The sequence below is a fragment of the Taurulus bubalis genome (genome assembly GCF_910589615.1).
Source record: "Taurulus bubalis genome assembly, chromosome: 9".
In the NCBI taxonomy this organism is placed as follows: Eukaryota; Metazoa; Chordata; class Actinopteri; order Perciformes; family Cottidae; genus Taurulus; species Taurulus bubalis.
Window position 1 is genome coordinate 18,971,477 of NC_136597.1, and position 26,230 is coordinate 18,997,706.

The 26,230-nt window shown below is 42.9% G+C and overlaps 1 protein-coding gene across 1 annotated transcript in view; it reads left to right on the forward strand.

Annotated features, from left to right (window-relative positions):
* Positions 1–26,230, forward strand: part of reln (reelin) — a gene marked incomplete at both ends in the record, with an annotated part of 87,679 nt that overhangs the window by 42,947 nt on the left and 18,502 nt on the right. The window contains 25 exons of the mRNA XM_079223044.1: positions 1,717–1,787; positions 9,365–9,397; positions 9,511–9,589; positions 9,734–9,830; positions 10,916–10,967; positions 12,085–12,193; positions 12,730–12,970; positions 13,229–13,374; positions 14,945–15,114; positions 15,194–15,306; positions 15,927–16,135; positions 16,654–16,782; positions 16,863–16,972; positions 17,209–17,275; positions 17,520–17,753; positions 18,817–18,978; positions 19,671–19,907; positions 20,125–20,317; positions 21,143–21,255; positions 23,062–23,199; positions 23,348–23,534; positions 24,186–24,391; positions 24,525–24,696; positions 24,903–25,109; positions 25,226–25,461. Coding sequence (XP_079079170.1) covers positions 1,717–1,787; positions 9,365–9,397; positions 9,511–9,589; positions 9,734–9,830; positions 10,916–10,967; positions 12,085–12,193; positions 12,730–12,970; positions 13,229–13,374; positions 14,945–15,114; positions 15,194–15,306; positions 15,927–16,135; positions 16,654–16,782; positions 16,863–16,972; positions 17,209–17,275; positions 17,520–17,753; positions 18,817–18,978; positions 19,671–19,907; positions 20,125–20,317; positions 21,143–21,255; positions 23,062–23,199; positions 23,348–23,534; positions 24,186–24,391; positions 24,525–24,696; positions 24,903–25,109; positions 25,226–25,461 — 3,711 coding nt within the window. The remainder of the gene's footprint in view (positions 1–1,716; positions 1,788–9,364; positions 9,398–9,510; positions 9,590–9,733; positions 9,831–10,915; positions 10,968–12,084; positions 12,194–12,729; positions 12,971–13,228; positions 13,375–14,944; positions 15,115–15,193; positions 15,307–15,926; positions 16,136–16,653; positions 16,783–16,862; positions 16,973–17,208; positions 17,276–17,519; positions 17,754–18,816; positions 18,979–19,670; positions 19,908–20,124; positions 20,318–21,142; positions 21,256–23,061; positions 23,200–23,347; positions 23,535–24,185; positions 24,392–24,524; positions 24,697–24,902; positions 25,110–25,225; positions 25,462–26,230) is intronic.

A 26,230-nucleotide genomic window follows, 5' to 3' on the forward strand; every position in this document is an offset into this window, starting at 1 on the left:
AATTGCAGCTTATTCCATACTCTTTCTACCTCAATCTCCACCCCTGTGTCCGAGTTATGGGATTTTATTTTCATGTTTTCACACTTTAAACTATTACTGTTATCCACTTTTTTTGACATTATAACAACCTTGTATTACTATATTATTGCTGTTGTTATTATTATTATTATTATTATTATTATTATTATTATTATTATTAGTGGTAGTGGTAGTAGTAGTAGTAGTAATGCAAGGCAAGGCAAGTTTATTTGTCTGGCACATTTCAACAACACAGCGATTCAATTAAAAGCATCAAAACATAATGCAGAAGAAAAAAACAATTAAGAGCATTCATTAAAACATTAAAAAAGGGGTAGTGGTAGTAGTAGTAGTAGTAGTCGTAGTCGTAGTCGTAGTCGTAGTAGTGGTTGTGGTAGTATTGTGGTTGTTTATCATTATCATAGTTGACAGTTGTGACGTGAGAGCTGCTTTGTTAGTGTCCATTTTTCCCAGTATAATAAGAGCAGATCTCTTTCTACATGGCCGCAGTGTAGAGCATGTCTCAGTGTCTGTGAAAAAGATACCACTGCACCTGCTATTTCACCCTCTTAGATTGTTAAACATCTCTCCATTTTCAAATGAATAATTAATTTCATGGCCACCAGAAGGACATTTATATTGCATTCCATACGTTCAGCACGCAACATACCGTTAGATTTCCCTTTGCATGCAAGAGTGCAGTTCTGTAGTGCAGGGAACTGATGGTATTGGAAGATAGTTGATAACCCACACTCTATTTGATACCATATGAGCATTTTGTTAATAAAAAAATGAAAACCAAATGATCTGTGATTGGTAGAAGGTTGGGTCAATAATTTCAACTCAGATGTGGATGTTTTCATAAGGCTGACAGCCTTCTTGTGTAGTGCAAATTACAATGTGCTTTTATGGGAGATAAATGTTGTTTAATAATGTTGCTATGCACGTTACCTATATGGATGGAATAAAATGACAGATCCGTTGGAAAATGCTACACGGTGTTCCAGCACTGTTGCTTCACATCAAGAGGAGCCTGGGTTCGATTAAGTGGCATGTTCTCCCCGCGTCACTGTGGGTTCTCTCCAGGTTCTCCGGCTTCCTCCCACGGTCCAAAGACTTGCAGCTTAGGTTGATTGATTACTTTAAAATGGCGCTATTTGGGTCAGGAGCGGCTGTCATAGGTGTGAAAGTGAGCGTGAATGTGTGACTGTCTATATGTGTCATACCTGCGATAGTCTGGCGACCTGTCCAGGTTGAATCCTGCCTTCGCCCAATGTCAGCTGGGATCAGCTCCAGCGACCCTGAATAGGATGAACGCTTTAAGACAATGGATTTATGGATCCATTGGAAAATTACATTTTGACGTGGTATCATAATCAATCTTAATGTTAACCTTAATTTAACTTAAAAAATGTCTCTTCATGTCAAAACGTTTGCCGGTCCCTTGCCTCATCTGCATTGACAGATAAGCTTGTTTTTTTTCTTGTTGTTTTTACCTCAAAGTCACATCGTAATGAACATCAGAAAATGTCCTCTTTTATGGAGGATGCCTTCACACATTTTGGTTTCGTGGGAAATTATGCCATCTGTGCTGGATTGATCTTCATATATTAAGGGCAGACCAGTTAACTTTCTCCTAAGTGCTGCTTGTGTTAATGCTCTTTTTCTCCTTCTCTTTCTCTCTCTTGTTTCTCATAGAGCCACAGCAACACATCGAGGACAGATCCTTTTCAAGGATGCTCTGGCCCAACAGCTCTGTGAGCAAGGAGGTGAGTAGCATCAGCAGGGAAGACGTACTTACTGTATATACCCCTCTTCAACCTTTATGAACAAAAAATATATATATATATATACTGCACTTGCCGAAAGATATTCATATGTGGAAAGACATAATTTGACACACACACATGTGCAGTAAACATACATACATACCAAACACCCTTCTCACCTCTCATTACTGTCCATCATATGCACAGATTGTTAGAATATGGATAACACATTATGCCCGATATGCTGCTTCTTGACAGTGGCATTGCTGTACTTCCTGGCTCTCTTTCTGCCTAATGATGTAGCCAGAGCCAGAGATATTTGGATGTCCTATATTGCCAGCTTAATTTCAGCTTATGCTAAACTCAGCTTTTTACTTCTCTCTCTCTCTCTCTCTCTCTCTCTCTCTCTCTCTCTCTCTCTATCTCTATCTGCCGGAGATTTACGCTTTATGGCCGACACTTCTTACATCCACTTTCTGTGACAGCCTTAAGTAGCTATTGACAGACAGTGTAGTCCCACTCGGCATGCTGAGTGTGTATAATTGCTTGTTTACAGGAAAGAAGCCTCCACCTCACTCAAGAACTCCTCCTTGTAGATCAAGTGTGACTTTTAATGCTGAAAGTGGAGAAGTGTACACTAACTGCTGCTGGGGTCTTTTCGCGAACTGTTTTCAGGGGGAAAACAACAACATTTCAGCCTTAAGACATGCTCAGTCTTCATTCGAAAATAAATTACCTCTGTGGCGTGTCTCTGAGGACTCTTCATTTCAAGTATGTCCCTCAACAGGTCATTGGAGACACGACCGATGACTGGTACACATGCAAAGAAGAAAGTGCTCAACTTCATGGCCTAATGCCAATTAGAAAAGATGGCGCCCAGAGCCCTCAGTCAGAAAGGGTGACAGAAAGAGAGCGACATGGCTCTTCTCCTCTGTCTCCTTGCCCGAGAGCTCATCCTCTCACCACCACTGACACACTGCCCCAGTCTTCTCCCTCTGCAAATGAAATATCTGTAGCCAGCAACAGTCCCTTAGTTGTTCAGTGCCAAGGCCCTGCAGTGTCACACTAACACACAACGACAGCAGACAAGCTGGAAAACAGAGATGTAGACTTTACAATGCCTTGTAGGTGACTAGTTGTGAATGGGAGCAAACGGAGAAATTAACAATGAAATGTAATCTCCAGAGACAATGTACGGGTGGGAGAGGTAGGACAAGTGGTGGCAGTGTTATGGGAAACATGTGCATTCCTGAAACCTGCACTATTTTTTGTGAAAGAGCTTTCTAGGTTTTTGCACCCTCATCTTAGTGTGAGTTACAAAGACACTTTAAACTAGATTATTTTATCGTCATGTAAGATAAAATTAAAAAAAAAAAAAAACAGGACTAAGTACTATTTGAACTATTTGAACAGTTAAATATCCTGTTCCTGAACTACACTGCTAATTCCTTGTTCGGTGCAATTTGTTGTTTGTTTTCAGTCGGTTATTTTTACTTTTATGCATGAAACATTTCTGATGCTGTCTTGGCCAGGACTCTCTCAGAAAAGAGATTTAAATCTTAATGGGACTATACTGGATACATAAAGGTCGGATATAGAGGAGGATGACTGTTAGCTCCAAATTTACTAAATCAAATTCTTCACCCAGATGTGACAAAGAATGTTATTTTCTTGTTGGGCCTTATCAATGGAGAATATATTGATATATATATTGAGTTGTTCAAACAAAAGGAGGAATACAATATAAAGTAAAAAATTATGGTAATTACAATTTCTGTCTAAGTAGTGAAGGACAAATGGGATGATAGAAGGACAAAGATAGTGAGATGAAGAGATATAATATAATTATTTATATATATATATGATGAGAAGATTGAAGATCATAAATTGCAGGTGATTTGAGGTTTAGGGAGAGGAAGTGGGGTGATTAAACATCATATTTAAAAGAAAAGTGGGGAGTAGACGTGAGCGGGTGGCTGATCTTGTTGTAGGCTATAAGTCCTTTGACGGCCAATAGCGCAATTCTCTTTCTTTTGCGGAACTACGCCAGGAAATCTGAATTACAAATGAGAAATGAACACGCCATGGGCAACAGAAGGCACAGATAGACAGAGGAGAGATGAGAGAAAGGAATAAACATGATCATTTCTGGTCTCTTGTGGACTTTTTCCAAACAGTGACGAGCATCATTTATCTCCAAAGTCAGTTCCTCTTCCTCTTTCCAAACCCAAACCTGCAACTTCAAAACAAGTGCTTTGCAGATCACACAAGTCATGAAACTGGAATGTGTAAGGCTGTTGACATAAAAAATAAACTTGAAAATGACTTTGACATTATACAAATTGTGGTGTGGTGCAGCCCAGATAACTCAGAAGATAATGCAGAAACCAACTCAGAAGAAACTGCTGAGGTGAAAAACTATACATAAGTCTTGTGTATTGTCTTAGTTCCCTCAGCAAAGTCAGACTTGCGGGCGGGTGAGACAGAGGCCTGTAGCCTTCTCTCTTCCAGTGGGATCAAATAGGCTACCGTCCCAAATTCAGCAGCACAGTGGCAAAGAGAGTGCAAGCTGCTTTGAGCAAAGTTACTTCAAATCTAGGCATTAGCATTCAAAGTGGAATAAAAGATATACGGGGCCAGCTCAAGCCACTTCAGAAGTTCATATGCTTAAGACTCAAGCTTTGAAAAGCTGGAGAAATGAAAGCTATCTAAAGCAGGGTTATGATCCATGGAGTAGAGGGAGGGAAGGACGAAAAGAGAAAGGAAGGGATGGAGAGAAAAAGGGCAGGCTGCTCAAATAAGAAGGCAATCTGGGGCGATCAGCCAGGGTGAAGACTTTTAAGAACAAATGGGCACATTAGCCATGGAGATAGAAATAGAAGGTGACATTGGAGTGTGAATTTGAGCTTAGCATGATAAAGATATGGAGATATATATTCTAATGTAAATAAGAGATTTAAGGATAAAGAAAGAAGAGGAGAGATATAAGCCTTTAACTCACGGTGGTACGTTTGACATGCAGCACTTTGCCTCTCGGTAACAGAAAGCCTCCCTGAGTGTTCACAAAGACAGGTGTTTGTTGTAATGTTTCCACTCTGGTGCCCCTAAAAGCCTGCTGAGACATATGCAAAGGCTGGATGTGTGTGTGTGTGTGTACGTGTACGTGTACGTGTGCGTGTGTGTCTGCCTGTGTGTGTGTGTGAAATTATCTCTAGTGGTGTTGGGGGCTGCCTGGTCCCAGACACACTGCTCTAACCGCCCCTTTCTGCTGTGCCTGTACTCCTCTTCACCCCATTCCTTCATTTAATGTTCAATTCATCCCTCCAACTTCTCTCCCAGTCTGCTTTCATCGACACCCCATTACTTTATTCAACAACCAGCACAGAATAATACCCATATTTTGTCCTTACTTGTGGATTCAGAAGACAAAACTAATGGTTGTCTGACAAATACTGCTGCAACCAAATTAAATGCACAGCACAACGGAGAAGTTCCTGGCACCAATCAGCACATTGCCAAATTGTTTGGACAGGCTCCTAGAGATGCTTTAAAGCATGATGCGGCAAAATGCAAATTCCGGCACACTTTTAAACGACTGCAAGTATACGAACTGACAGGCAGGACGTTGAAACAGGAGTACATTTCCACTCCTACTGAGCGACCATAAACAGTCTTATTAAGTCCATACGAGAGGAGCCACGGTGGAGAATGAGGAGAGGTAGGGGTGGGCTAGGAAGGGGTGCTCTGTGCTAGAGGGTGGAGGGTTGTGGGTGTTCAATGGCGCTGCAGGCCGTCCATCAGCTCTATCTCCTGACAGCAGTCCTTGCTTTCTGCCCGGCATCGCCAGGCCCTCTCATTTCCAGTGAGGGAATAAATCAGGTCTTTATGGGCCTGGCCGAGTGCACTGCACCCCAGATGGATTATTAAAGGGACATATAACTCAAAGAGGCCACTGCTCCCTGAGGGACGCCTGATCACAGCCCAATAGAGGAGCGACGAGTGGCTTCCCCTCTTCCACCTCCTCGCCACCCACCCAGTCTGCCAGCCAGCCTGCTTGCCTGGCTGAACGCCGGCTCGCCTGACATCCCTCATCGTTCACCAGCAAGAAACCTTGAGACTTCGCTATCCAGTCTATATCTCTTCCCCTCTTGCATCCTGACTGACACTCTTTTCTCCAGTTTTTCTCTTGACTCTCATCCCAGTCTTCCTTTATGTTCATCTTAAATTAATATGTTCCTCTTTTGCTTATTTGTTTATGTAATTTGAGTTGGAATTACCTTAATTATGAAACTTCAGCAAGCAAGGGGGGATATGTGGAAGAATATGCGGTGTGTTTCTCTAATACAATGGCAGCAAGGAGATGTTTGTCAAAGAGATGTGACACATAAACTAAAAAAACACCAAAACTGCATGCTTAATAAGCCTGTCCTTATGTTTTTAGACTCTTGGTTCAACTCCTTAATTCACTCTATTTTGAAGAAATCTTGTCTTTACCTTGGATTCCACCTTTACTTATAAATACACACAGTCTTTCTTCTTTGCCTCCTCGCCACTCACCTATGATTATTGTAATGATGCCATTTGAAGCCCACACAAAGACCCTGGTTTTCGCTGAGTGGAGTGAAGTGGCTCCTATCTGACCTTGGAGAACCATTTCCCTTCTAGTCACTGTAACAGAAAAAAACAACAGCATCCTGCGTCCTGGTGAGTCTGTAATTGCAACCGCCAGTTAGACGGAAGCAACGCAACTTCAAACGCGGTTGAAGTCGTCAAGGATGTGAGTCAGACGAAAGGGAAGGAGAGCAAACGAGAAGAGAACAAGGGAGATTGGGAGAGCGGGTGCAGTTTACAGGGTAGGGAGAAAAATCGGAGAGAGAGGAGATTAGAGCTGGAAGATGGAGAGAAGAGGGGGAGAAGATTTAACATGACTTGTGCCCTGCGCTCTTTGTGCCAATATATCTGAGTCTGCCAAAGCTTATGCTCATTTAGTCCCCCCTTGTATTACCCCAACCCTGCTCATCAGCACCCTCCAATTTTAGTCCTGGAGTAGTTTATTAAGAATACCATCTGTTTATATGTGTGCATGTGCATATTAGGGAAATAGCAGAGAAGGTTGGGTCAGCTCTGGAAGGAAAAGCGGTCTGTGTGTGTGTGTGTGTGTGTGTGTGTGTGTGTGTGTGTGTGTGTGTGTGTGTGTGTGTGTGTCTCTGCCTGCTTGTCGGTATAAGCCCTGGCCAGGGAGATACAGGCATTAGCAGAGATGAGCTGCAAATAGAGGAGGCAGTAATTGAAGTCTTTAAGAAAGTGAGAGGGGATTAATCCAAGTGAAATGAGCGCCACTGTCTGCTCCCGAAGCGCAGAGGGTTAGGCAGAGAGAGAGACAGAATGGGTGCGGATGGAGGGGTGGGCAGGAGGGAGAGATTGTGATAGAAGGAAAGTGAGAGAGACAGCAGGAGAGCGTGATGAAGCGTGTAGAAAGAAAACTGTAAATGAGGCCTTTTTGGAAGCTTGAAGGGATTATCCACCCAAAAGAAAAAAAGATTTTGGGCCTTTCTCCAGCCAAATGGCCTCACTAGAAAGACTGAGAGAGATTTAGAAGGGTTTGTTTAAGAGAGAGACTGTAGAAAGCAGAATTCCAACCAAGCATTTATTACTGTATGCCAGTTTGAGAGGGTGGATTACCAGTTCATGCTATGCTCAGGTTGAATGTGTAAGACGAACACATACTCATGTAAACTGAGCACAACACTGAATATCTTATTTTGTATTACAGTTTAATCGGAATGTTAATAGGGTACAAGAAACATGAGAGAGTTGCACATGCTGGGATTGATAGCTCCTCTAAACATGTTTTGAATCAGCCGACATTTGGAGGATTATAGGGTGAGGAAGGGAGAGAGCAAGGGAGACAGAGTGGGAGTAAGAGGGCCCTTTGATCTGCTTTTAATGGGCTTCATCGTCGAGCTCGGGCTCCAGCCATGGAGCTGAGCGTCAGGGCCCACCAGAGCGGCAGCAAACGTCACAGCCACTGAACCGCCCAGCTCTGTCACACAGGCCACTAAGACTCCAACTTCTGCAGTCAGCATGAAACTTTTTCATCACTCTGTGAATAGTAAATCCATTTCTATATGCCGGCATTTGGATCCAATGGGAAGAAATTACAGCTTGAGCTCCAAATAAAGACATTTTCAGAGCCATTACGATAGTAAGAAATCTTTTTTTTATAATCCCCCCTCTCTTGATTCATACTCCGTTGTTTATGAGGGGTTTTAGGTGGGCTTCTCAAATGTAAGCCCCTCTCTCAGAGGAAATTTTAAAACTACTGCAAGTTACTTGAAACTTTTGAACGAGTGTGCTATCTCAGTGTGTTTTATCAGGTGGGCAGACTCATCCTCGAATGGAGAATACTGCAGCAGATTATCCGTCTCTTCTGTCTGGAGTAAGGCTGACTTAAAAATTAAAAAAACCTACCAGAGTAAAAAAAAGCTCTACGGGATTGAAGGATCACATGTTCACTAAGGTTAAAGCCACTGTGCCAAACCAACAGGGACTGATTAGGAAACAATTTTAAATTCAAATTCTCTAATATGGGCAAGCAACATAAACTCTAAAAATGTGCTGACCAAGATAAAACAAAGGTACACTTTGCTTTATGTTCTCAGTTGCTGAATCTTAAACACACAAAAGGGAAAGTTTGAGTATCACCTGGTTCATGTTTTTGTTGCTGCAAGTCAGAGTTTAGTGTATGACATCCAGCAAACTGCATTATTTGTCACACCCTTCCGGTCTCTTTTTTCCTGTGTGCACCAGCTAATAAAACACCAAAACTAATCTATCAACATGTCCTCAGTTTGATGTATTACGTCTTAAACCTCACTAGCTCCTCCACCTTTTCTGGAACAAAGGTCACCACCCATACAGTACTTTGCAACTTTATGGCTTTTCTTTTCTAAAACATGGGTGTATTCTATTGTGTTCTCAGTGATTGAGTCAGAGCCAGTGTGTTTTCTTAAACCCATGTTTGATTCATTAAGTCTGAACACTCATCACCTCCCCCCAGTCACCTCCTTCCCGCTCTCAGAGCTGGGCATCCCCTGGGAGAGATTGATGGTTGAGTGTGTTTGCTAGGCACTGGCCACAGATTAGAGCACACAGGCGCCTCTGGGGTGGATGGCGGTTAATTGGCATTGAACCGTTAATCATGGCCGCCCGGCCTTTCATTACTGAAAGGAATTAACATCAGCAGCCAGGAGACTGCAGCCGCGACCGGCCAGGATACAGAGAAAGTTAGTTTCACTCAGAGATGATTTAAGAATGGGCACATTTCGCTGCGCTTAATGACTATTACACACTTTTTCCCATACAATTAAGAATACAACACTGCACTGATAGAAAAAGTTGGTGTAGTCTGTACATTTACTTCTGTTCATACATTAACATGCACTTCCACTGCTCTCAATTTGCCTTCTCAAACAAACTGCCTGTAAATTAGGTTTAGAATTGGCATCAGATTATTCCTGCGGATACTAGATGTTAACTCACAATATTTCCTTTCTTTTTCTCCGTTTCTGTTTCAGCTCCAACCGAGTCCCCATTGAGACCTAGTCTCGGTGAGTCTGCATGCTTTTCTTTTGATATTATAAGCACACAGGTAATTGCAACATTAAATACAAGGTATCATACATGCTGCGTCTAACTCTGAGCATGTGGTGTTTTGGTGCAGTGGAGCTCCATGGAAAACATGCTGTGCTGCGTGACGACTTTGACTCGAACCTCCAAGGAGAGCTGGACCCCAGCATCTGGTAGGTGAAAAGGTTACGACTCTTCTTGTAATTCAAAGAGTTCAATCACTTTGTAAATCTTCGATGCGCTCCCTTGATACTTCTTGCTTTTGGTATAACTCAGTTTCCTCTCCTCTCTTCTCTTCTCCTCTCCTCTCCTCACAGGTCTGAGTGCAGTAACTGTGAGGTGGGAGAGCAGTGTGGTGTACTGATGCATGGCAGAGCGGTCACTTTCTGTGAGCCCTTTGGAGAACGACAGCTGGTAACTGCCACGTTTAACCGCACTGCCACCGCTGTACATTTTACGGCCCATTGACCATACATCCGAACCAACCACTGGGTAGCCACAACCACAGCCACAGTGAATTACAGCGTACGAGCTGTGACCACAGGAGAATCTAATGTTTTAACAAAAACAAAATCACACAAAAAACAACAAAAGCAAACATGGAGCCGCATGTCCAGGTTAAAATGTGTGGAAATAGAAGAACTGATATCACTGCTTGCACATTCACACAATTTCATGTGTCTCATGATTTGTTTCTTTTATTTTCATTATTTGTCAGCTGGTTATACAACTTTGTACATTTTTTAATCATCTGCCAACTTTAACTCAAAATATCTGCAAAACAATGTTAATTTTACAGTAGTGAAATACAGCAGTATCAGGATTCTGCCTGACATGCAGTGTGGCACATACGCACACACAAATAATGCCAACACACACCCATACACTCATAATTGCTTATCAAACCATTTCATGCCCTCTGTCTATCTTTACAAAGTTGATTTCAGACTGTTTATTTTGCTGTAAGAGATGAAAGCCAGTCAACAGCAGAGACGTGTTTAGTGCCTCATGAGTCTATTTACTTTTCTGATAAACAGTTGCTTTGTCTGTCACTGTTCCAAATGTTTGATGCCGCTGCCTGGCAGCTGCTCTGTCAAGTGCCACAAGCGAGCACATCCAGAAACACAGAAACGTTTACACACAGAACGGCTCGGATATAATATCATTGACAATGAGAACATCTATTCATGTGCACACAGCCTATCCTATGCTTCTCAGAGTGTCTCTGTTGCACGCGCACACACACACACACGCACGCACGCACACACACACACATGTCTAGTCTAGTTGTGTTTTATACATGGAAGTTCTCACCCTTCTGCAGAGATGTGGCAATATGTTGAAAACACTTCACAACATTGTTTGTTGGGAATGCAAGTGCAACAGACTTCAAACTTTTAACCTCAGCGAAACAAAGTTAAAAACACTTATATAATATTAATTTATGATTTTGATTATTTATGGGTGATATCCTAAACTGCCGTGTGTATCTTCCCCAGACCACTGTACCTCTCAACACTAGCACAGCCTCAGTCCTGCAGTTTGCCCTGGGTGAGTATTACATCTCTACAAACACTGCAAACGATACGTGAAGATAGATTTTATACAGTATGAGACCTTTTGAACCCTGTTCAAGTATCTTAGACGCTGCGTGCAACAGTGTTTGGCAGCCAGAACAATAGATCCCTGTGTCATCCTCAAGAAATCACCATGTTTTGTCCTGTTTCTTGCCAGTGGGTTTTTTTCCCCTCTCTCTCTCTCTGCCTCTCCTATCACAATAATGAATTATTTAAAATATTCTGGAAAGACACCCAGAAGGTCATGGCAGAGTTTTTAGAGAACGTGTCATGTTGTATTTTTCATGTCCATTACATGTATCCCCCAATTCTCATGGGAACATGACTGGGAGGAAATGAGAGTACATACTGTAACGGCAACCCAAACCTCCCCCTCCTCTGTGTGTCTCTTTTGCTCTTTTTTCCCGATCTCTCGTCCTGTCTTGCTGTGCTCTTGTTTGCAGGTCATTGATATGAGTTTGTGATGCAGTAGTGTTGTGTATGGAGCCGGTTAATGCCCGACTGTATTCAGTGGGGATGGGGCAGCACGGCAGGATGCGGACGCTGCACACCGTCGGGCGTTGTAAAAGATGGGGGAGAGCAGGCGAGGGGAGAGGAAAGGGTGGGATGTGGGGGGTTAGCCTACTCCGTCCATTAGCCACCTTTGATCCCACCAGCTCCCACAGCCCCCACACAAACCCACATTTTCAAGGCGTAAAAATAGTCGGATCTCACACGATCTCACACGTCACATGTACTGACTAGTGTCTAGCTGTAGTTGGCTATAGAGTCTCTGGTCCTACACCAGCTCTTCTGATCACCTCTGCATACTTCTCTCAGCCCTGTTAAGCTGCTGATCACTTAGTTCCACCACGACACCGTTTAGACATAATTTTCCACTTAGCTAAAGGGGGAATGTGGGAGCGATCAGTCAGAAGGAGCCACCAGGCCGGGCCAGGCTGCCCCTCAAGGCATACTAAGGATCATTGCCCTGCTGATGAAATTCAATTGTGAAAAAAAGGAAACTCGCTAACACTTTCAGTAGCTGTTCCCTCAACAAGAGTGTTAACTGTCATATATGTCTGTCCTCTGTGTGCATTTATATTCCCCAGGCTCGGGCTCCTGCCGGTTCAGTTACTCAGACCCCAGCATCACTGTGTCATACAGCATAAGTGGTAACGCCAACACCTCAGATGACTGGATCACACTGGAGAAGATCAGGTCTCTCTCTCTTTCTCTTTCTCTCTCCTCTTCTTCCTTCTTCCCCATCTATCGCACAGTCCTTCCATCTGTTATGAACACCCGTTCTCTCTTTTTTTTCCCTCATTCACACCTCCCCCTCTCAATTTGTCATTCCTCTCTGGTTTGTTTCTCTATGATCCCCCTGTTTTTCATTCCTCTGTCCTTGCCTCTCTCTCTCTCTCTGTTTAATCAGCTCAGAGGGAGAACAGAGGCATAATGTAATGATGCAGTCTTCTAACTACAATATTTAGCTGCAGTAAGTGGATGTTGTACTTTTGTGTGGACACGGAAACCAACTCATAAATCAACTAATATACTCGGACTCATTCTGAAACCTGCTTTTTCTCTCTCAGTTTCAATCCACCATAAGGACAAATAGTGTCTCTCCATATGTGGCTATTTCAGCCTCATTTAAATGTTTAATGATGATTATTTAATGCATAAACATGTCACATTTAATTACATAAACACAGCCATCACACACAAGACCCTCATGTTATATGTTTCTCCTCCAGAGCCCCTACCAACAGCAGCACTGTCGTCCACCTGCTTCCCCTGCCACATCAATCCAAGGCTGATGGAGTTCGTCTCCGCTGGTCTCAGGAGGTCCCCCATGGCCCCGAAGGCTATGAGTCCTGCTGGGGGCTAGACAACGTGCTGCTGGTCAACGCTGCCCACAGAGCCCCCCTCATGGAGGATAACCTGGACCCTCCAGACACTGCCAACTGGCTCTTCTTCCCTGGTGCTACTGTCAAGGTACACCGATAAATCATTGGCCATTTACATGGATTTACTTCTTTAATTTACAAAGAAATATGATAAATTGATCAGTCAAATGAATACAATCACTGTTGCCTGAAAGACAGCGTTTCAACTTTTGCTCTGCTGCATGTTAAAGCAGAGTAAATACCATAATCATGAGGAGCAAGGGAAGAACATTTCCACATGAAAGACACTGCTTTGCAAAAGTGGTAACCTGTTGCAATTGTTAACACCTATGTTCTTATTTGCCAGCATGCCTGTCAGTCCGACGGCAACGCCCTGTATTTCCACGGTGGTGAGGGAGTTGGCCACAGCTTTGCCTCCACCAGAGACATTGACCTGCATCGTGAGGAGGGAAGGAGCTACTGGGAGGAAGACTTTGAAAGCCCACCGTCAAAGTAAGCCAAGATGATGAACAAACATATTAACAGAGCCAACTCAAACCCACGAAAACCTTATCCTTAATGAATGTAGGGTCAGTTTGGGGATGATAATGGATGCAATGATTTAACACCAAGCCATACAATGGCTGGAAAAGAGAGAGTTAACACAGAGAGATTATTTTGGGAGCATATCAGTGCTCTGGTATTTCTCTGTGTGTGTGTATATGCACCTGTCACTTGTCATATGCCAAGCGATGCGACATGCAGCGTGTTGCACAAGTGTAAGTCAAGCCTGGGGGCTGACACAGGTGAATGCCATGCCTCTGACTGCTACAGAGACAGCAGTCCATCTGTTCAGAGTGAGACACACACACACACACACACACACACACACACACACACACACACACACACACACACACACACACTCTTGCTTTCAAACACATACTGGCCAGCAGACAGCAAGGTAACACAGTTGGAGGCACTGCAAGAGGCAGAGAGATAAAAGCAGAGAGGTGATAGATAGTGCTACTGCCAGAGAGTAATTAACAGACCTCATGCACCAGGTCTGTCAGTTCGCCTTTTCATTAATGAGAAGAATCTAAAACAGGAGGGGGTTTCTCCGGCCACCCCACCCACTCACACCTCTCTGCAGCATGCCAACATGCTACACTGCATGCTATCTCTCGCCTACCAGGCGTCATGGGCTGACACACGTGTGTGAGGTAGACGGGGAGAGATTGCTTGTGTTAAGGCGACTCTCTACTAAGTGTCATTTAACCCAATACTGGCTGTGACAGCGACTCCAGGAAAGGAAAGGGGAGCGAAAGAGAAAGAGGCAGTGGAGGTAGAGGAACACAGGAGAGGGCTGACACACTGAGTTAACTTCTGTCAGTGCTAATGAGGATCCTCCACTGTGCAGAAATATGTTTCGGTATGGCTGTGGGTGTGTGTGTTCGCCTGTCCTTCATGTGTGAGTCCTGTTCCAGGTGATTTATACTGTATTACTGGCATTGTGTGTTTGTTTACTGGCAGGTTGCAAATTACAGCAACTGTTTACTGACTTCCGTAATACTCCAGGGGAAATGCTGTGTTAAAGAGGCAATCTATAAACGCAGGTGTTTGCATCCTATGATTTCCGTGTGCTATTAGGTCAATAAAGTCTCATTTAGGGTTAATATTTGGCGAAGGTTAAGTGCTTAAGATTTAGCAATAAATGAAGCCCCTCTGTTTACTTTTCTATTGACTTGAGTGTAAATTTGCATTACGTTGTTCTTTTCAGGCTTATTTTCCTTCTTTAACTAGACTTACTAGTGCTAGTCTCAATAATTAGTCGTTGTTACTTTATATAACTATATTCAAGCCATAAACCCTCTTACAATCAATTTAAGTTTTTAAGAGTTGTAAATCTTGTGGCATGATTATTAAATGGCTTTAACATTTGTTATTAATGTTGTTAAAATACTGCTACATAATTCATGTACCACTTATTTCAAATAAATAAATGGCAAAATGTTTGCCATAAATATTGTGTGTTGAGGAGCTTCTTTTACTTACTAAACCTGTCGGTGTGTTTTTTACCCAGTTGGGACATAGAGGGAGCTGCCTATGGGATCCAGTGTGGAGAGATCGAGTCGGGCTCAGCTCTGGTGTTTGAGAAAGAGGGCCGGAGGAGAGTGTGCACCCCCTACCTCGACACCACGTCTTATGGAAACCTTCGCTTCCACTTTATCATGGGTATGGAAACCCCCACATGTATTTGTCTTAAACAACGGTAGATCATAGCACAAGTATGTTACACTGCATGAACATGGTGAGGCGCGTCTGTGTTTAGGTGGTGACTGTGATCCAGGAGAGTCTCATGAGAACGACGTGATTCTGTTTGGAAGGTCTGAAGGCAGGAGGGAACGTGTGGCCCTCGACACGCTTCCTTACTCTTCTTACAGGGTGAGACATACACACACACATGTTCACAATCACACATGTTCACACATACACACAAATGTTTACTTGTACTCTATCGAAACCTTATAGTAATACGCCTGAAATGCAATTTACTGTATACCGGTAAATTCCTATCAATACCATAGCAGTTATATTCAACTCTCAGTCGAACTATCCTATGAAATGGCAGCTTGTCACTGTGGTGTTTTTTTTTTACGATGAGGTTCCTAACCGATGAATTCCCAGACATTCCTTTAGAGCTGAAAATATTGGACGATTGATAGATTAGTAATCGGCAGGTATTTTGATAGTTGATTAATCCTTTATTTCTGAATGTTTACTTGTTCCAGCTTCCCTTCTGTGAGTTTTTGCTGCTTTAAACCAAGTCTACTTACGAGTACAAATAAAGTAACCTAACCTAAACCTTCTTTGACAATAAACTGAATGTTTTGGGGTTTCAGGGTTTCTGTTGCTCAAACAAATCAACCAATTTAAAAAGATAATCTTGAGCATTAGGATATTATGATAGTAAAAATACTGGCGACTTTTCACTATTTTCTAATTAGTGTCTTCCCCCTGGTCTGATCTGTTCATCCTTTCATTCTCGCTGTCTCTTATCTCAGACTCCTGCGGTGGTATCGGTGGCGCTGCCCACTGAGCTACAAACACCAGTCACCGAGTTCTGCCTGGAGCAGCGGTCACATGGGGGTGCCAACCGCCACGTGTGGGCTGTGGACTTCATGCAGCTGCTCCCTGTGCTGCCTGGCACCCACACACATGTTGCTCAGTTCTCCATCAACCTCGGCTGTGGCTCCTACCAGCCTGCCAACAGGTGTGACACATTTTCTTAAATATGTTTGGCGGTGCTTTTATGTGGAAAATATTGCCACTTTTCATTTCAAAATCACAAAATTGGGCTGCAGCGAAAAAGACCTCCGCACGCCAAGTGAGGCACCTTCTATTCACTCAGTTATTTTGGTTTAAGAAGGGTTGATGGTGCAACGGGAACTTAAGGGCACAATGCTTTAATGTTTCTAAACAGCGGCATCTGGAGAAATCTGAACTCAATTAGTATCTAAGTATAAGAAATGTGAGCTCAAACAGTTTGTTAAGATCGTGTTACATTTCTTCTGGGTATTTAAATCCCAGAGTTTCAAATGTATTACATTGGGAAGTGCTTTTTAATAAACTAGTAGAAGGAGTAAAGGGACAAGCTTACAGTGGAGTCTCGGAAGACATCATTTACTTTTTCTTATCTAATCTAAATTAGAGCACTTGAGTCATTTTACTTTATTTTAGTTAGAAAATTAAAATGTTGAGATAAGACGTTCTTCTGTTGTTTTCCATTAGCGTGAGTCTGGAGTTTTCCACCAACCACGGTCGCTCCTGGTCTCTGCTCCACACTGAGTGTCTGCCAGAGCTCTGTGCTGGACCCCATCTACCTCACAGCACCATCTACTCCTCTGACAACTACAGCGGGTATGAATGAGTCTGCAAACTTATACGTATGTATCAGTCAGTCACTTTGGATATATGCATAATGTATTTTGTGTCTCCAGGTGGACCAGAATCACCATCCCTCTGCCCAACGCTGCCCTGACTGAGACGACACGTTTCCGCTGGAAACAGGCTGGCACGGGATTGGGCAACATGTGGGCTATAGACAATGGTTAGTGTTTTACATACAGGTTACATGGTGCACTCATTGCCATAGAAAGCCATTGTTTTTATGTTTAGTTTGTCCCCAAAAATGAGCTCCAAATCCTCCTCCATAATAATTTGTTTAGGGTCACAGACATTCTTTATTACAGCTTATCTAAGTATCCAAAAAATTCTAGTTTTGCATTCAAATCCAATTATTTAATGATCTATTTATGTAATTTCCATTCCTGTATTTTGCTTCAGTGTATCTTGGTCCAGCCTGCCTTCGTTTCTGCTCTGGGAGAGGACATTGTTCTCGCACAGGCTGCAAGTAAGGATCTGCTTTTTATTAAACCAAATAAATCCAAAGTCTCTCCTTCAAAACGAGTCTGCTCGTTATCCACTAAATGCCTTACAGCACCAATCACCATTTAAAGTTAATCAAATTGTATTATGGTTATGATTTATTAATGGATTTTAATTATTACTGTCTTCTTTTTCTCGTTTATATCCTTCACACTTTTTAATGTCTTCCTCTCCTCTCCTCTCCTCCTCACTCTCTCTCCACCTCCCAGATGTGACCCAGGCTTCAGTGGTCCAGCCTGTGAGCTTGCCTCCCAGACCTTCCCGGCTTTCCTGTCGGAGGGTTTCTCCAGCACACGCCTCTCCTCATACCACAGCTTCTCCTCACTTCGTGGCGCTGAGGTCAGCTTTGGTTGTGGGGTGCTGGCCAGCGGCAAGGCTTTGGTCCTCAATAGAGACAGCAGGAGACACTTGGTTACCTCTCCACTGGACAGTTCCCAGGCCAGGTAATGAAAGAGCTGACACAAAACAGGATCATGAATAAAAATTTAAAAAACATACAAACATAGACATGAAGAAACATGCTCATGTTCAGCATGCACACAAGACAATTTTGAATCTGCTGATTTTGCCCCTCAAAGATTTCTTTGTAAAACTCTGGCTTGTCTTCGTCATCTGGCTTTACTTCTGATTAATATGGCAAATGTTCCAGGCAGTCAGCTACCCACACTCCTTCTTTGTCAATCCCTCTTTCCCTCATACTCTGGGTTCCTATGCTGGGAGATGGATTGTGATCATGGGAGGGACTGCAGATGAGAGGAGAGATGAAAGGAGGGGATGAAAATGTGAGGGAGAAAGATAAAGAGGGAACGGTGAAGTTAGATATGGCATCTGTGTTAGATTGATTATGCCTGTTGAAACTCTCAGTGTGCCACCTGATGGCCATATTTAATGCCAGTTTCCTGGCTGATTGAGCGAACAGCTGCCTGAAAGAAGAAACAGCATCGCTATTGAAGCACTGCTCAGCCAAGGACAGAGAGAGCTGGAGGGTGACTGGCAGCCCAAGAAAGATGATAGAAATTACAATAAATATGACATTAGTATACGTAGATGATAATGTCAAAACATAGAAGAACACAAAAAAGCATGAAAACTTGTGCTACGTTAGAACTATGTACAGCTAACACGGACACATGAAAGTGAACTCTGGCTCTCATTCTCTCTCTCTCTCTCTTTCTCTCTTTCCTTCCACCTCCTCTCATCTAATTTTGCCCTCATTCATTTAATCATCTCATCCATCATCTCGCCACCTCCCTCCCACTTCTCTACTCTGCATGACTGTCTGTTTGTCTACCCTTTCCCCCTCCCCCTCTCTCTCTCTCACCTCTTCTTCACGAGCACTCTTGGTCACCTTACTTTTCCTTCTTCTCATTCATCAACCCGTCCTCTTCTCTTTTTCTTTTACACCATTTCTGTCCCCGCTGCTTCTGCACTCCCCTTCTCACTTTAACCGTCCATACTTCTTCTTGTTTTAATTTTCTTTCATATTCTTGCTTTCACTCTCTGCAGGTACCTACAGTTTACGCTTCGCCTGGGCAGCCGCAGCACCCTGAGTTCATGTCCTGCTCCAGACCAGCCAGGAGAGGGAGTCCTGCTACATTACTCCTCAGACAACGGCATCACCTGGACGCTGCTGCAGCACTACGCTTACCAAGGCTTCCATGAGCCAAGGTACCACCTATGTTTAGAGAGAGAGTGTGTGTGCATGCGTGCGTGCGTGCACACTTATGATTCCATAGAGATACTATGACTCCATTAACACACACAATTGCGCTGCTAATGGTGTGCTGGGGGTGTAAGCCACTGGGACCCATTGAGTCAGTTAGAGCAATCTATGTGTGTAATGAAGACAGAGTGGGCTGGGTTCCAGATGCGCAGGCCGTGTCTCAGAGCTCTTCATCACCACTAGAAAGGTCAACTGTTGCCAATGAGTCAGAGGCAAGTTTTACACAACTATCTGACCTGCAGGTGCAATTGCAGGTTTTTACAAAACACCAAGATACAGGAATAAGGCTTGACAAAGAGAAAACAGGTTTTTGTGGCGAACAGATTGGGCAATAAGAATCTATCTAAGAAGTGATGCAAGATGCTTTATTCATAAATCTTGATTGTGTTGACCATCTGCATTGTGTCAAAATCTGTTTAGGATTTTCCAAGCAGACTGCAATTATGCAGGCTTTAGATCCAAGTCAGAGTCTGATTCTCAGTTCAGTCAGCTTGTGTGATTAATTCGAGCTAAAATGTTGGCCATTTTGGATACTAACCCCAAATGCACTATTCTCACATTTGAGCGAAAGTTACTAAACTTACTTCCCATTCATTGTCAATAAACATCTGTTTAATAATCTCTTTTGCCCAATCAGGATTGTGTCAGTTGAACTACCAGCCGGTGCTCGTAAATTCGGCGTGCAGTTCCGCTGGTGGCAGCCATACCATTCAGGACGTGGTCACGATGTGTGGGCTCTGGATGAAATCAGCATGACCTCTGTGCTGTTCAACACCATTAGTCTTGACTTCAGCAACGTGCTGGACGTCACCCAGAGTCTTGGTTTCTATCTGGGCCATGTCCAGCCCTACTGCCAGCATGACTGGACCCTCAGGTAGGAGACCAAATGCTCTGATACAAGTACTGTTTGCCATTATTCATCAGTGGCATTTCAAAGCTTCTGTTTTGTCTGACCATGATTGAATAGTTAAACATTTGTCAATTCTTAATAACTATTTACAACTTTAATTTGCAACAGTTTTGTATTTTTACCTGGCTTCACAAACCAAAAATGATCAGATGCTACAATCATGTTAAATGTTCCACTCTAGTTTCTCTGGTGAGCCCAGCCCTGGCTTCAGTATTCGTTACGTGGAAACTCAGTCAATGCAGATCGGAGCCTCCTACAGTGTTCAGTTCTCGCTGGTCATGGGCTGTGGTCGTGAGCCCTCGCCTCACATTGACACTCAGGTCCGCCTGGAGTTCTCCACCAATCATGGCCTCACCTGGCACCTGGTCAAAGAGGTAAGGAGCGTAAACACAGTCAACTTTGTTCCCCATGTTAAGTGATTGTTGACACCGATCCTTTTTGCTTTCACAGCCAGGCTCACACCGACGACCGTTGTTTATGACTAAAACTTGTAGAAGTCGTCTTCGAGAAAGACAAGGAAATATATAATTTATTCATGATCATGAATATTGATTTAGCCATTACAGCCTCCGTAATAATATGTAAATAATGAGAGTCTTTAAATGTGGCACTTTGTTTCAGATGAGAAATTATTGCAATTACGTTTTATCATCCTACTATTAGCAAATACATGGCAATACTTGAATCAGCAAGCAGATTATCTTCCCATGATTCAACAAAGATTTTCTGCGATCACAACTGGCTCATAAATATTCATAAGACACCAAAGTATCTGCCACGATTTTTATTGCCTTTGGAATTGAATAGGGCGTAATGAGTCCTCCATCAGTGAATTTTCTCTAATTCTCCCATGTGCATGAACATGCAGTCATCTGGCAAGTGCGGAGTGTAACTCACTGAATGTCATGCACTTCTAATCCTTGCTTGTGTTCCAGTGTTCAAGGTCAGACATACTGTAATCCTGCATTAGCCTTTCATATGCACAGACTGAGGGGCTAATGCAGCCTCAGGGCGTGTCTGCAGTGGATCATGCTGTTTCTAAAAATGTTTGCAATTAAACAAAGTCCACAATGACGAATGGAAAAACTTTGTTTTAGGAATTCTGAGTAATCAACATTAAGCAAATGCCTTTTCCCCCTAAATGGTTGTATGATAAAAAAAAGTGTATTTTAATGAAAGCTGTTATTTCTTTCACCTAGGCCTGTCTGCCTGGAATGCCAAGCTGCTCTGAGTTTACAGCTCCCAGTGTCTACCACCCATCAGAGTTCAAAGACTGGAGACGCATCACTTTGTCTCTGCCTCAGAAGACATGGTAAGAAACTCCCATCTGTACGCTAGACAGAGAAGACAAGATTCAGAAAGCGCCCTCTGGGATATCAAGTCCTCTGATCTGATCTTTTATCTTTCATATCTTTTGTAGTTAACAAGCATAATACACCTGAGATTGAGTCGGATGTATAACACAAAGCTGAAAAAGAGGACACCAGGAAGTGTCCGCATCTATTACTGTTAACGTCTGCATGCATATGTAGACACACACCCCTCACACAGATCAATGCACAGCCAGGGACATGTGCATGCATTATTTTACATCATATTCTGATGTTTTAAAAAAAGAAAGTAGAACATGTTTTGCTTACAATAATTTTCACCAAGGCACTGTAACAATGAAATGACCTGTTCTTTAATACAAAATGTTCAAATGCACTATAACAAAACTTGGCAAAACAATAATTAACATTTGCTTCTATTCATTTAGAAAAACCTCAATACTAAAATAATAATAAACAAATGAATAAATATTATATAATATTGTAAATATCTCTTCAAAACTGCATGTGAACTGCATTTGCCAGTAGAAACTACTCACTACTCACTTTATAGTCCACTGTATAGTAATGTTGCCATCTTGTAGTGCTGTCCAAATGTAAAGTGAGACATGGTGTACCCCTTATAGTGGACTCAAAGAATCCCACAGTGCGTTGTGAAAAGTGGAGTACAACTGATTGTCACTAATCAAGCTCTATCTACCATCACGCATTGCACTGAAGGAAAAATGGCAGATGGACAAGAGGAGAGAAAGCAGCGTGATTGAGACAAATCCAAGAGTTGTGGCGCGGAAATAATATATTTAATGTGATTAAAAATAGCTTACAATATATATTTATTTAATACATTTATGTCCGTATTTATTATGGGTATTAAACCAGCCGACGTTGATCTAGCACGTTTTAATGGTGTGACAGCAGTGATCCGAGTGTCATTTTGCTGATGAGCTCACTATGCAGTCCTCTATATTGTCATCTACATATAACTCCCTTGATAGGGAGTAGGGAGTAGTGAATGAGCGAGTGATTTAGGACACAACCTTGCGTGCGTTGTATAAAGATAATAACATTGTAATGTTTCAGTCTAAAGGGCAACCAGAACTGAAACAAGTCCCGTACTGAACCAGTCATCCTGTACTCAACAGTTCCTAAGGAATACATGGACTCTTACAGCCCGAGCTCACACATATATCAAACATATATCAACTCACACAATCACATAAACCTTCCACACAGAGCACTGTGACCTCCACCTCCATTTCATTCCGCCACCCAGCCTCTAAATAAATTGGTGGTCTAATCTCCTGCAGGGTGTGATGAGAGGTCACAGGGTCATGGCAGTAAATGATAATAAAATAGCCGGTGGCCAGTTCTGTATGATCAGGTGGTGGTCTGAGTTGATATGGGTCATCGAAGCAGCGAGCCAAGAAACCTCCCTACTATAAAACCCTCAATATACCTGACTATCTACGCTTTGACGACCATTTGTCACACACACACACACACACACGCACACACACTAACAAACACACACACACACACACAGGAAAGTAGACATTCACACATGTGATAAGGTTAATCTTTACGAGCCAGAACACTTAATCCACAAATCTCTATCCCCAGTAGAGAAGTAGATGAGTGCGTATAACATGATGATGTGGTTGACATGAGTAACCACTGTTGTGCATTTTTAACGTTATGTTTTTATTTTTAACAGTTATTATCAGTTACAGTATTTCATTACATTTACAGGTAAACTGTTTTTGTGATTGTGTACTTTCTATGTTCAGGTCCAGTGCCACACGGTTCCGCTGGATCCAAAACTACTATGGAGAGCAGGACGAGTGGGCCCTGGATGACATCTACATCGGCCAGCAGTGTCCTAACATGTGCCACGGACATGGTTGGTGCGACCATGGACACTGCAGGTCAGCTTTCTCCTTACGGATTTTTTGTATTGCTTTTTCAATATCATTCAACAAAAAGGCCCAAACGTATCTTCTGGTTGATGTTTGTGGAATTCTAATTAAAGCAGAGATGAACCCAGAGCAAAGATAAGAAGTTCTTCTCTTGTAGGTGTGATGACGGTTTCTCTGGAACAGACTGCCAGCCCTCCTCCCCCCTCTCTTCCAGTGTACTCTCTGACTTTGAGTCCCAGGATGCAATGCTGGCCACGTGGCAGGAGGTGATTGGTGGAGAGGTGGTCACCCCTGACGTGGGCTGTGGGGTGGTCTCATCTGGATCGTCCCTGTACTTCAGCAAGGTAAAACAACTATAACATTCATCAAGAATTTCCCCCCAAAAAAGTTTTCCCACAAGGTTGACATCATCCACAGTTTAAAGTATAGTTTGGTGGAAAACTATGCTATGATCCAGGTGCAGATCCCAGAACTTGTTTAACATTTCTTAACGTTGCGAAACACTTACTTCTAAGCAAGAAATCAGTCACATGAATTTCATCATTTCATCCAGATTATGAATGTAAAAAAAGTAATTTAGAGGATTGTGCAAACTTGGTGAAGGAACAGTATACAATCTCTGATTACTTATGAGGTTTTCCTGCCTGTTGACCTTTGACCTCTGAATTGCCTGTACCCTGAAAACATGGATTTTATTTTATCTATTGTTCTATAGAATAATTGATTCTTACTGGATGGAGGTTGCACACAATTTGCGCAGCCTCTCCTTTCTGTTGCAGTGGCATTTATTCCAGGATTGACAAAGACATTGCCAAAACAAAGTTTCCATCTAAAGAGTGTGCCCAACACAAACAAATAATGTTTTAATGGCCATGATACAGTATGTGTGACCCATGGAGTAAAAAAAGAAATAACACACAAAACAATATGTGTTGCAGCTCCTCGGTGATCATTCTTTTTTTTTAATACGTCTGAATATATGTGTGTGTTGCCAGGCTGGACTGAGGCAGCTGTTGAGCTGGGATCTGGACACCGAATGGGCGGAGTTTGTGCAGTTCTACCTGCGGGTGGGCGGAGACTGGACCGAGTGTAACCAGGCAGACAGCAGAGAGGAAGGAGTGCTGCTGCAGTACAGCAACGATGGAGGCATCAACTGGGGCCTCATCGCTGAGATGTACTTCACTGACTTTACCAAGCCTCGGTGAGAAACCTGCAGAAGAAGGAAATTGATATTCATTATCTCTACTTTTACTGTTTCTTGTTGTCAATACAGAAAAAGATGATTGTATTTTGGAAGAGAAACATCAATAATCTGTCTCGTCTTCCCTTCTCAGCTTTGTCCACTATGAGCTTCCCTTGGCCTCTAAGACACCCTCCACAAGGTTTCGTTGGTGGCAGCCTCTTCACTCTGGGGATGGTTATGACCAGTGGGCAATTGATGATGTCATCATTTTGTCAGAGAGGGAGAAACATATCATCCCCATGGCCAATCCAACTCTACCACAGGTCAGGAATCAATTTGAGCAGTTTTTCCTTTAACTTGTCAATTGTTCTCATCTTGAGATATTATATATATATTTTGTTTAGTAAATTGTCAGCCAAACTGAGACAGAACAGCCATAAAACCTTGAATCTTTCTGAAAATGCATCCATTTATCTTATGAGAAATATGCTTTGCTGCAGACACTGCTACCTGTCTTTTGTCTCTACAGAACTTTTACGAGAAGCCAGCATTCGACTACCCTCTGAACCAGATGAGTGTGTGGCTGATGCTGGGTAACGAAGGCATGGAGAAGGAGAGCAACAACAGCTTTTGTGCCTCAACGCCCTCTGCCATGGTGTTTGGGCGCTCCGATGGAGACAGGGTGGCCGTCACCAGGGACCTGGCCTTGCGCCCGGGCTACACTCTTCAGTTTAAGGTACTTACATGGAAAATGTAAAAAATCAAACTTTTAAGGGACAATTAAGAAAAATATGCACACAATACCAATTCATCAGAATTAAGTTGTTCTTTCAATTTTGTGTCCCCCACTAGTTGAACATAGGCTGTGAGTCAGAGTTCAGCGCGTCTGCTCCAGTCATGCTGCAGTACTCTCATGATGCTGGTCGCACCTGGGCGCTGGTCCGAGAGGGCTGTTACCCAGGAACCCCAGGGGCAGGTGTCTGTGAGGGCAGTGGTCGTGAGCTTAGAGAGCCCACTGTCTACAACACTGGAGACTATGAACAGTGGACCAGGGTCACTGTGGTCATACCACGCAATGTTGCAGCCAGGTAGCTATGGTAACAGGCATGCAATTGGATTTCCAACGATGTAATAGGAATTTTATACATTTTCTTTCGACACAGAGGGGCAAGTTCACAAAATGACTGTGCGGCTTTTGCATCTGCTAGACCTGAACAAACAAAACTAAAGAATCTTGTAAAAGCAGCCGCAAACGGGGAAAGTTCACTGCCCTGCCAAGCAAATAGCATCGTGGTGCTTGCCCACTATGTGCTATTTAAATGAGGTAATATGCATACATTTGGTACAAAATCTGCTCCTTTCTATTTAAGTGAGCCTCATTGCAAAAATCATTCCTCCTGCGCTACTAGCCACACACAATTACAGTAAAATTATTAGCGTCTTCAGAGAGTTGCATTTATATGGGGTGTCTGCTTAAACTCCTTTATTTTGGGAAGCAGTGACAGGATGCAAAGATATTCCATCCATCCATTCGCGGTGCAAAGATATTTGTGTCATGAAAAATTCATGATGAAAGCTCCCCTACATATGAAGCTCCCCATACACATGAGAAAAACATTAGAAAAAAGACTGAAAAATAAGATTACTATATAAATGAATAAACAAATAATTTCTTCCCTCCCTTCCCAAATCCTGGGCTTACATTTAGTCCCTTTCCTCTCTCTTAATTGCCTTCAGGAGGTTTGGATGGAAGTAGCACTCTGGCTAGCCGCTCCTGACAAGACCTCTGGGTCAGGCTGATCCCCCTCCTAACCGACGCATTGGCCTCAAACTCATTTATAATTTGCCACATAGATA